The sequence below is a fragment of the Pituophis catenifer genome, unplaced genomic scaffold (genome assembly GCF_029215685.1).
Source record: "Pituophis catenifer annectens isolate HBS135680 unplaced genomic scaffold, rPitCat1.0.hap2 SCAF_6, whole genome shotgun sequence".
NCBI lineage: Eukaryota > Metazoa > Chordata > Lepidosauria > Squamata > Colubridae > Pituophis > Pituophis catenifer.
Genome location: NW_027256886.1, coordinates 45,306,048 through 45,317,299, shown reverse-complemented (window position 1 = coordinate 45,317,299; position 11,252 = coordinate 45,306,048). Strand labels below are relative to the sequence as shown.

The 11,252-nt window shown below is 37.4% G+C and overlaps 1 protein-coding gene across 3 annotated transcripts in view; it reads left to right on the top strand.

Annotated features, from left to right (window-relative positions):
• The first annotated feature begins 1,221 nt into the window (after positions 1-1,221).
• Positions 1,222-11,252, top strand: part of NT5C2 (5'-nucleotidase, cytosolic II) — a 66,483-nt gene continuing 56,452 nt past the window's right edge. For 2 of the 3 annotated variants that reach the window (XR_011600504.1, XM_070945723.1), the window contains exons 1-2: positions 1,222-1,309; positions 8,601-8,735. Coding sequence is in view for 2 of the 3 variants with exons in the window: in XM_070945723.1 (XP_070801824.1) it covers positions 8,635-8,735 (101 nt within the window). In the remaining variant the exon portion in view is untranslated. The remainder of the gene's footprint in view (positions 1,310-8,600; positions 8,736-11,252) is intronic. The other variant, XM_070945724.1, reaches the window with a different exon arrangement.

The following is an 11,252-nucleotide window of genomic DNA, read 5'->3' as shown; positions in this document are numbered from 1 at the left end:
AATAGCTCAAAACACACATTTTGCTAGAGAGAAGTTCCTTGAGGATGGGCTCTAGTATGAGCCTGAAAGCTCGGAAGACTAAACCTCTGGTCCCAGTATCCGGAGTACAATGTTACACCTCTGGCAATGGCCAAATTCTGCCTTTCAGATCAGAAGCCAAATCTTGATGCAGCAGCAGAACTATTCTGCTCCTGGAAAAAAATATACCAATTGTTTCTTGCCTTTTCCTTTCCTTTTAGTCAGGTTTTAGATAATAACCAAAAAATCCACACATTTTTCCCTTTTGTTTTTGTTTTTTCTGTATTTTGACCCATGACCTTAAATTGAATACATGAAATGAAATGCATGAAAAATAATGAGAAAATAATACTATTTTTGGAAATAAATTTTACTTTTATCTAAAAAACAACAACGAAAAGCCTTAAGCTTTTGCAATGATATTTAGAGGCGCGATTATTCAGACCCAAACTGCTTTATATTACTTTTGAACGGGGTGCTGGCATAAATCGCCCGAGAAATGAATGAAACGCTGAAAAGTGACGTTCCAGTTGGCGAAGTTATCAAACAGCTCCCTCTGTTCGCGTTTTCATTTGCAAAAGCCAATTCTCCTCCCCTTTGCGCATGGCTGGTAGCCTTTTGGCTCTTTTAGGGACGCTCCGCAAATGTTTGCTCCTCCCGTCTGCTATGTTGGCAAGTAAAGTAAGCGAGCTACGGTTAATATGTTGGCATTTCGTCCCTATCAGTGGCATTTCTTCATAGAGTCGTTGGGTTGATTGATTATGTGCCAGCAAGGGCTTTTCGATTCCTAGTGGCTACATGATCACCGATAAGATTTTCTCCATGATGTTCTGTTCCCTAACTTGATCTTCCAGGTCTTGATATCTGCCCTTTGGCAAATAAAAAGTGACAAGAATAATTAAGCAAAACACACACAGGACTATAGCCAGCATTTATTTATCTGTTTTGCTAACCTCAGCTTCATTGCTAGACTATAGTTCCCAATCTGCAAAATACGAATTAGTCAATCCAACAAGGAAACAGCGTCCAGTTCCCACGCGCGCTGATCTTTAGCCCCGCGGGGAAAGCCAGCCCGGAGCCTTTACCGGTTTTGCGGCTCTGCAGTAGCATCGCACGTTGTCTCTGGTCCCTTAATCGAGGGGCCGGGAGAGAGGGGGGGGGTGAGGAATAAAGCGATGGAGGGAAGGGCTATTCTTGCGCATGCGCGGCTTTCGAGGTCCGGCGCTACAGCAGTCCTGCGGTTTCTTTTGGGCGAGGGCGAGAACGAGTGGCGACGGGCGGCCGCGGAGAGGTGAGCGGGGCAGCTGGGGGGCCGAAGAGCCGGCAGCGACTCTCTCGCGCCCTCACGGGGAGGGGGAAGAGGAAGGAGAGCGGTGCCTTTAAAGCGGAGCTGCCAGGCAAGACGCGGGAAGTCAGATGCCCCCCCCTCCCCCGCCGACTCCTGTCTCAGTCGGGGGAAGGAAGAGAGAGGGAGAGAGAGGGAGAAGCGCCGTCCGTTTCTTTTTCTTTAGGGACGGGGCTGCCCTTCCTTTTCCCCGGCGGTAGCAGGATCCTCCGGCTGCGCGCGCTCCTCACCCATCTATGCACTTAAACGCAGCGCGGGAGAATGAGTGGTACAAACCCCGTCCGGACTGAAGGGGAGAATCGCCCCACCGAGTGGAGAAAGGAGGCAGGCAGGTTGCCCCAGTCTCGCAGGTTGAATCCAATCCCACCCCCAAACATAAGGATAAACATATAGGGTGGAAGATATATACCAAAGTGTCACCTAAAAAGTGACGGGATATCTTCTTGAAGCTTGACCTCCTATATTTCTCTTTGGGAGTGAAAAGTATGGAGAAACCACCCAAACTTTCTTTCCAATCCGCTCATTTTGCGCCTGGTATTTGGAGTCTCACTCCGTGATGGAGATATGGTATCATTTTGCTCAGTGCTGCATGCATGCCCACCTTCTCTCACCCGGTGTGTTGTTAACAGCAGGGCATGGGGGATCCTTTCAGCCCTAATTGTTTAACCACTTCTCCTCTCAAGTGTGGATCAAAATAACCTTCAAGATTAGAAAACAGATGGATCTCAAGGATTGATAGAGGAAACAAGGTTCTTTAGAGATATTGGATAGAATAAGCATTTTGGGTGTAAGGAATAGATGGGTGTAATCTGTTTTTAGTCCCTCAAAAGGCTGTGATTTGCACAGGAACATTCTTTGGCCAATGTAAAGCGCCAGGCAATTTGATGCATAAAATGTACTGCCTGAGTTGCAATCTCTATCTGCTTAAGGCCAGGACTTTTTTTTTTTAAAAAAACTATACTTTTCAGATGTCAGGTCTTCTGTTCCTCTTTATCTCAATTATAACTTGACTCCAAATTTGCAGTTTTCTCCCCTTATTTCTTTACTGCAGCTATGTACCATTTGCATCCATATCTCAATTTTTCATAGACACTAAAGTTACTTCATTTTCAAGATTTATTATAGTGGGAGCCCTTGTTTAGTTGAGGAAAGGGTTATGTTTTAAACAGTAATGATGGGGAGTGATTTGATTGCCAGAATTTTGCAAAATATTTGGGTAAAAGTATGTGTTCAAATCAGCTAATTGTAAGATAAAGTGTAGGTTAGAAGAATGCCAGTAATACAGTCAGTTTTATTTCAGACACTGGCATCAATAGCAGCATTAGATTTTGTATTAGATAGGTCCTGTTAAAAATTTAAGTATTTTTTGGCCTTGTGGTTGAGACTGAGCACTAGTTTGGAAAGACAGCTGACATTTTGTTCTTCATATAATTTCATTGTGCAACCACAAAAATCTGTTGAAAGAGAGGGACAAAGGTTGTATGTAGAGTAAGTATTTGGCCTAGCAAATGTTGGATGTTTCAGAGAAACATTTTACAGGAACTGAGTTGACGTTCTTTATTTAAAAGTAGGTGGCCTTGGGGAAGGTTTTTGCAACAGGCCATTGTTGATAAATTACATCAGAGAGATAACTGTCAGGTTGAGTAAGAGGCATCTGAACATGTGTTTTATTTTCCTTTAGGCTTTTAAGAACATCTGTCATTGATGTTCTGTTGCAACATGAAGCAACTTGCAGTAATCATACATTAGCTAAATTGTTTAGTATAAATCATCTGTATTTTGTGGTATTAATTAACTGCAGTCCTTGAAACAGCAAATAATTAAACTCCTTAATGTTCAAACGTTTGAACTTTGTTCTTCTAATAAGGACATCTGACCTGCTGGTCTTTTGTTTGTATCTATAGATGTAAGAATTTCTAATTACTGTGAATAATGCTAAATATTCCTCAAGAACATTTTAAAAATGCTTGCTATTGACATTGGTAACATACTGTATTTACTAAAGGATTATAGGGTCATAAAAAGGGAGTCACTGTATTTATTTGAAGATAATTTTTGCTTATCCCCCAAAATTGGAGAATTGTCTTGTGTTTCTCAAAAATATGATGTAGAAGATTATAGAATGTAGAGGATTTAGTTGAAAGCAAACAAATAGATTACAGGAACACTGGCTGATAATAGGGCAAAAGTACAGAAGCTTCAGGAGGAATAGTATTGAACATGTTATCTCAATCCACATTTATCACCCTCATTTATAGAAGGTGCGTGTCTGCTTTGAGAACCTCTTCAATCCACATGGATTAAAACTCTTGGAAATTATGATCCTCAGCTGATAAATCTGTCCATTGCAGAGACTCTTTGAATTTCCACCACTTTTCCCCCAACTTGTATGGAGTAAGATGAACTGAACAGATTGATCCTCAATATAGCACAAGACTTTTGAAAGAGGAACTTCACAACGTATACCACAAATATGAAGCGGCTCTTTTTGAATCATTAAAGGGGCCATATTGTTTCCAAAAATGGCTTTGGAAGCTGCTCTTGGTTGTCTCTCGTGTGCAAAATGCACACACATGGATGTAAAGGTAGCAAAAGCTGCTTCCAGAGTTAAAACAACTGCTTTAATATTTTCAAAAGATCTGTTTCATATACACTTCCATTTGTGGGAAGCATCTCTTTGAAACATGTTGCAGTGCATACATGCATGCATGCATACACACACAGACCCAGACTCAAACATGGTTTCAGGAGGAGGAGTTAATCAGTTTAGTTCAGGATTCCCAACCTCTGGGACATGGCCCACTAGTAAGCTGTCACATGTTTGCAAGTGGGCTGCGGAAATGGGAGAGCATGCACACCCACACGTAACTCCACTTACACGAGCAGCGAGTGAATGTACATGTGTGCTTCATTTGCGTGAGTAGCAGCTACACATGCCACTTGCGCAAATGCGCTTGCCGCTCACGCAAAACCATCCCCTCCTCCCCGCTGGTCTGCAAAGCTGGAAAGATTGGGGAACTCTGATTTAATTAACAAGTTGAGAAAGCCAAGCAGTGTGCTTATATCATTTTATTTATCTGATTTTCCTTTATATAGGAAATGGATGGTTTTCTTTGGGGGATATAGTAACCATTGTAATATTCTTGTCCTTATATAGATTTATGATCTATTTATATTTTGGGGCAATGCTTGCATGTTATATATAGCATACAAATGCTTATTTTTCAGATTTCCTTAGTTTTCTGTGAAACTTAAGGCAAGAAACCTATTTAGGGATTTTTTACCTCAGTTTTCCATCTAGGTACAGTTTTGACAGTTTAAAAACAATACACTTTAATTTGTAGAACTGCAAGAATTATATTGGTTTCTGTGTCCAATCATTGCCAAAGAACTAGGATTTTTTGAGATTAGTAGCAGCAGTTCAAAGTTCTGTTGTTGTTTGAGTATCTGTGTGAGGCAACAAAATGTGCTGGTAAGGTATGAGAGAAGAAGAGTCACTGTTTTGCTGCTACTAAATCCTGTCCTCCTTGTCACACATATTTGTGTAGCTATTGTGAGCAGAATATATAAATTATAATACGCCACTATAAATTATAATACCATTTATGATATAACATTATACAACTTACTATGCCTTATTATTCTGAACACTGAGTAAAGAAAATAGCAGCTGTTATCTTTTCCACTATCTTGAACAATAATAAATTCATCTATAATATTCTTCATTTTCTTTTCTTTTTTTAGATTGATTGCAGTGCTGTTCCTTTTTTGTTTTTCTTATTGCCTCTCTATTAAAACTTTTTTCTTGCAGTCTGCACAAACTTCACCAATAGTCACAAAGTATTAATTGATATTTCATATTGGTGAGATTACCAATTCAGTTGAATTTCACTGTACCACCCTCTTTTTCTAGAGCTTTTTTTCCAATTTTTTTAGGACCGTCTCCACTTTTTCAGTGTCATTCATAGAACAATAAGGGAAGAATTTGAGCTCCTCTTTGGTGCTGGTAATCCAATCCAGATGCTGGTAATCCCAATCCAGATTGGGATCTCCTTCCTCTGCAAAGTTACGACAAAGATTACATCAAGCATGAGACATGCTAAATTATACATTTTGACTATCTTGTCATCCTGAGAAGTAGATCCATGGTTTTCATTGGATCTTTTTCAGATTAACTTCAATTCTTGCATGGCTTAATAGTCACAGGGGTTCTATGTCTACTTTACCTATTCAATTGTATTCATCATTCACCCACATAGTTTGCTCTGTTCTGCCATTACCACCATTGAACATTTAAGTCTAATTTTTTCAAAATAAAAAGACATCATCAAAGAAGTCAGATAATCACTGACTTTGATAAGATACCTTTTGCTATCCCAAGAAGATTGGCAGACTTTCTATTTTCATTAGAAGACAATTCCTTCAATTCAGTGTCCTCACTCCTGACCATCCAAGTCTATAGATAAATATTGGAACTCCAGTTTATCTCTAATAAACCCTGTCATTTATTTTCTAAAAATGTATCTAAACTTGCATTAGGCTCATCTTACGTAATTTCCGACAGTAAATGCTGAGCCAGCTAACATATAGTGATCACTTGACTAAGAAAAAATCTGCAGCAGAATTTGGGTCTTATGTCATCTATTTTAGCTACAGCATTGACTATCAGATTACAGGTAGAGATATTCCAATGTCATGACCCTATTTTCTAACCTTGTCTGCATCTCTCTTTGACAATGCAACTGAAATGCAGATAGTTTATTAAATTGTTTCTCTCCAGCAGCTGATACTGTTTTGCTTTTGCAAACATCTCAATTTTAGACTGCAGGGCAAATTCATGTAGTTTGGTCTTAGATGGAGAAAATGAGTAAGATCTCAATCCTTTGTCCATCCTGCATTACATAACATGGAGAATGGAGCCATGCATCGTTATCAGCTATATTGCAGCTTATCGAGAGGCCATAGAAGCCCTCCGCTCATTAGTCATAATTTTACAAAGTGGGTTCAATCATTTGATGGTCTGTTCACTCTGTATTTTAATATATATTCAAGTTTCATCTGATTTAACAATTTGGGAGTATTTCATTGAAGAATATTCCATGTGAGCAGTTATTTTGTTTACAGCATATATGTGTGTGCATGATTAATTTGAAAATATGCTAATTAGTAATCTGGTCCAGTCTTTCAATATTTGTTCATCATTATAGATTGGACATCTGTGTAAAAATGATATATTTTGGGGGAAGTTATTACTTCTCTCTCTCTTAACATTTTTTGTCTGATAAATAAGCCTCATTTACAGACACCACAAAGTAAAGCGAATGGCTTATTTCTAACTGTGGTTCTTTATTAACAAATCCATTCCAAGTTATACTGTCCATTATAAAGAACTGAAAATAGTCCATTGCTCTGAAGTTTGTTTCTGTGTATCACTATAGCTTTCCATGGAAACTAATTGGGAAGTGTGGGAATTTCAATATTGGACATATGCAGATAGAATAGAAGGAGAGAGGCCTCTGTTAAGTTCCTGCTTTTGGAACTTTCTTGATGAGGTTTTACACAAATGCAGAAAGCCATATATATGAATACATAGATAATTACTAAAACAATAATAACTATTCATAAAATACTTGTTTTTCTGGATCTTGTCCCCTATGGTAAAATAACCCCGAGTATCTTTCCCCCTTTTTTGATTTTTGTTGCTAAAAATATCATGCCCTGTTAATCTGAAAGTTGAGATTGGTTACAGTACTTTGTTACTTAGTTTTTAACAGCAGCTCCAAAAGATTTTAGAACCTAGGAAAGAAGTGTTCCATATGGAAGAACCTAGCAGTTTTTATAATAGTATCTTAGATCAGTATTGTGCTCCCTCTGTTAACATCTTTTAATATATGTTAAATCATATGTATATATTTGTATGTGTGCATATATGGAAAAGATCCCAATGTGTTAAAATCTGCACCTAGCAATTTTTTATTAAAACATAGCACATTTTCTACCTAAGATTTTATACTTATGTTCAAAATTGTTGTATAGTATGCATCTAAAGCTCTTGTTTTTTCATGATTCCCTATAGTTTACTGCCCTTTAGCCAAGTTAGGAGACCTTCCTGATATTGCATCTGTTATGTGAGCTACAGTATTGTTGTTTCCGGAATTGGAATTTAAATGCAACAATTGGCAAATAACACTCCTAGCCTCAGGTGAACTTCCAAATGTAGTTAAAAACCATTCTCTTCGCCATACAACAGCTAGTGGTGCATCTAACCCCATTTAACCTTTTATAGGGGAGTAGCATGTCATGTGAACCAATCAGCTAATGTAGTTGATGCATAGCTTTGTTCTTTTTCTTTAACTAGTTTCTATAATTGTATCTGTTTAATATAGTGACACAGGGAGAATATTTGTGATCTGGCCAGTAAAGTTATGAGTGTTTGTCATATTATTCCTAAATGATAGTGTAAAGCTTACAAAACTTTATTAACTGAATAAGAATCCAGTGCCATAATATAAGATAATGTTAGAAAATCTCTGAAAATATTTTACAAAAGGAATAATCAATTATTTAATAGTGATAATGGCAGGAGCAATGTAATAAAAATAAATTCCCAAGTTATTTAGCATGTTTACACATTTCTGTATTTATCTGAAGCCATTTATAGATGCATAAACTTTAAAATAGATTTTTGTAATTTAAGAAAGGTGTCATGGATTTCAGTAGCTTATAATTAAGAATTTTAGCTGGCTGCCCGCCTGTACTGTTATGTACTTATCCCACTGACTTATAAAAGTATGCCAGAGTTCAGACAACCTTATTTTTAGGTTGTATCTTTGACATCATTTAAAAGAAGCAATCATATATTTAAAGTAAATAAAGTAAATAAAATTACAGAAGAAACGAGTTGATGATTGGTTTATGATTCACCATGAAATTAAGAAATAAGAGGATAAGTGGGAACAATATAAATAGTATTTATATATAGGTGTCCACAGAAATATAATTTTTAGATACAGTGATTAGTTTAGATCATAAAGCTTACACATTGAAGTATGAATTCCAAATTTTTCTGACATTTCTGGGTTTTCTTGTGTTTTACTCAACTAGCTAATTTAAATTGTTTTTATCAGGTATTTGTGGACATTCCCAAATACATTTGTCTTTAAAAAGAAAGCATTAGACAACTCTTTGGAATTGTGTATTAATGTTAAATAGATCTTTATGTTTGTTTTTTCCATAGTTTATTAAGTTTTAAAGAAAATCAATCAGTAAAAATGACAACTTCATGGAGTGACCGGCTACAAAATGCAGCAGATCTTCCTGCAAACATGGATGGCTATGCTCTGAAAAAGTACCGTCGGGAAGCATATCACCGGTAAGCTATTTCTACAGTTAGAAGCATTTATTTAATATACTGAAAGAAAAGCTGAAATCCTAAGTACCACATACGTATAGCTCTATTCGTTCACACAGCCTAATTTCAAGAAAGCAATTGGCATCCTTGAATGTTGCTAAAACTTGATTATGGGATGAAGGAGAGAAAACAAGTGAAATTGCATCCAGACAAAATGCAGGTGCTGATAGTCGAGAAGAAGCTGGATTCAGGGACTGAGATGAAGCTTTGTTTTTATTTCCCCAGAAAGAGCAGATTTGGAGTTTGCGAATACTTCTTGCGAGTACTTGGTGATAGTTATCCACAATCCTGGTTAATTCTCATCTTGACTACTGCAACACACTTTATATAAGACTGTCCCTGAAAGCTGCAGTAACTAGGCTGCTGACAGGTGCAAGGTACAGAGATATGATGCCTGTACTAAAATATCTCACTGATTGCCAGTTGCCTACTGTCAGAGTTTAAAGCGATGATGTTAACACTTAAAGTCTTAAGCATCCTAGGGCCTATCGGGGGGAACACAGTCCTATTACAAATCTCTTGATTATTTAGATGAGCAGGATCTCCTATTCTCAGGTTCTGATTTTTTTCTGGATTGCTTCCTATTTCCTTCTGCTTCCTTCTGTTTCTCCTAGGTGCCCTAGCGATGTTACTTGTGCTCTTGTGCAAACTCACTGTGCAGCAGTTTTGATCAAGCAAGGCTTTAATTATAGCAACTGCCGTTGTGACTTTTGCAGATTGAAATTCAAAGAAAGGTAGCTAGAATCCTAGGCTACAGTTTGCATAACTTTCCCTTTAGTTTTTTTAACAAGGGAGGATAGATGCCATTGATTTATTCTCTCCCCAAATGACAGATAACTGGATTACGAAAAGCTTAAAATGAATTGAGACTGTAATGTATAGTTCTGAAACATTATTAACAAACAGGGAGAAGTTATAAGAAGACAGTTATGGTATATCATAAATATACTTTGAAGGAAAACAACCAGATTGAAACTACAACAGGTGATAATGAAGAAACAGTTCAATTTGTTTGTCATTCCTATACTATTTTGGCCTGTTTTGAATTTCAAAAATAGTGTAACCATCCTTGGATGAAGGAAAAATTAATTGGACTTAGTGGATGCAATGGAAACTATTTTTTCAAGCTGTGCTTAGTCAATGCCACCAATGTCAAGGCAACCCTCATTGCTGTAGCACATTGCTAAACATTCCATAGATGTTTTACAAATATAGATAACAGGCAGCTTATACAAGGAAAAAAATCAGTTATCCAAAGCCAGTAAGTTCTTGTGCTGCGTATAATATTGAATAAGTACTAAATGAATGAGAAAAGCCTTAAGACAAAATGCAATGTTTAATTATAATAACATTTGTAAACTGTCCAGAATTGTTGGGAGTGGGCAGCGTGTACAGAAAGTCCTCGACTTACAACAGTTCATTTAGCGATTTTTCAAAGTTACAATGGCAGCACTGAAAAAAGTGACTCATATCTATTTTTCACAGTTACAATCTTGGCATGGTCACGTGATCAAAATACAGATGTTTGGTCACTGGCTCATATTTATGATGGTTGTAGTGTCCCAGGCCCTTTTGTGACTTTCTGACAAGCAAAGTCAATGGGGAAGCCGGTTTCACTTCACAGTTGGGTTACTAACTTAACAACTGTAGTGATTCACTTAGCAGCTGTGACAAGATAGGTCGTAAAATGGGGCAAAACTCACTTAACAAATATTTCAACAGAAATTTTGGGCTCAATTGTGGTCATACGTCAGGACTACCTGTATACAGTATATTAAATAACATTAATTGTCCTTTTTATTCAAATAATTTTATTAGCGATTACAAATTGAAAAAGAACTAATTAGATTACACAAATATAAAAACAAAAGTGTGAAAAAGTAAATGGAATTCACCTTTCATTACAACATATATTAAACAATTTTGGTAACTTATTCTGAAAATATTAGAATGCTGAAGCTAAGAGCCTTTAGTAGTTTGACCTCTGGAATCCACCTCTTTTCCTAGTATCTTTGTCCTGTCTGGAGGAGAAAGACACTAGCAAAGACAGCATTCTGAAAGGCTTTACTCTGGTTTCTAATGGCGATCACATGATTGCAGGGCACCTGACAACCAGTCGTAAATGTGAACAGGCCCAAAATGTGATCATGTGTCTGGAGAGAGGGTGGTACGATGTTTTACCATAGTCATCAGGACTACGAATGCTTGTTAAACAACTGGTTATAAGTCAAGGACTACCTGTATAAAGTATAATATGTTGTTACAACAGTTAACATTTACAATTATGAATGCAATTATCTAATGCAAACATTATGCAAGTACCGTATTTTTCGGAGTATAAGACGTATCCTTTTCCCCCCTAAAAGGGGGTGAAAATTTAGCTGCATCTTATACACTGAATGTAGCCCCGCCCATCCACTGGCCTCCACCCTTTGGCCTCTGCCTCGCAGCAGTTACCTCCTTGCAAGCAAACAGCAA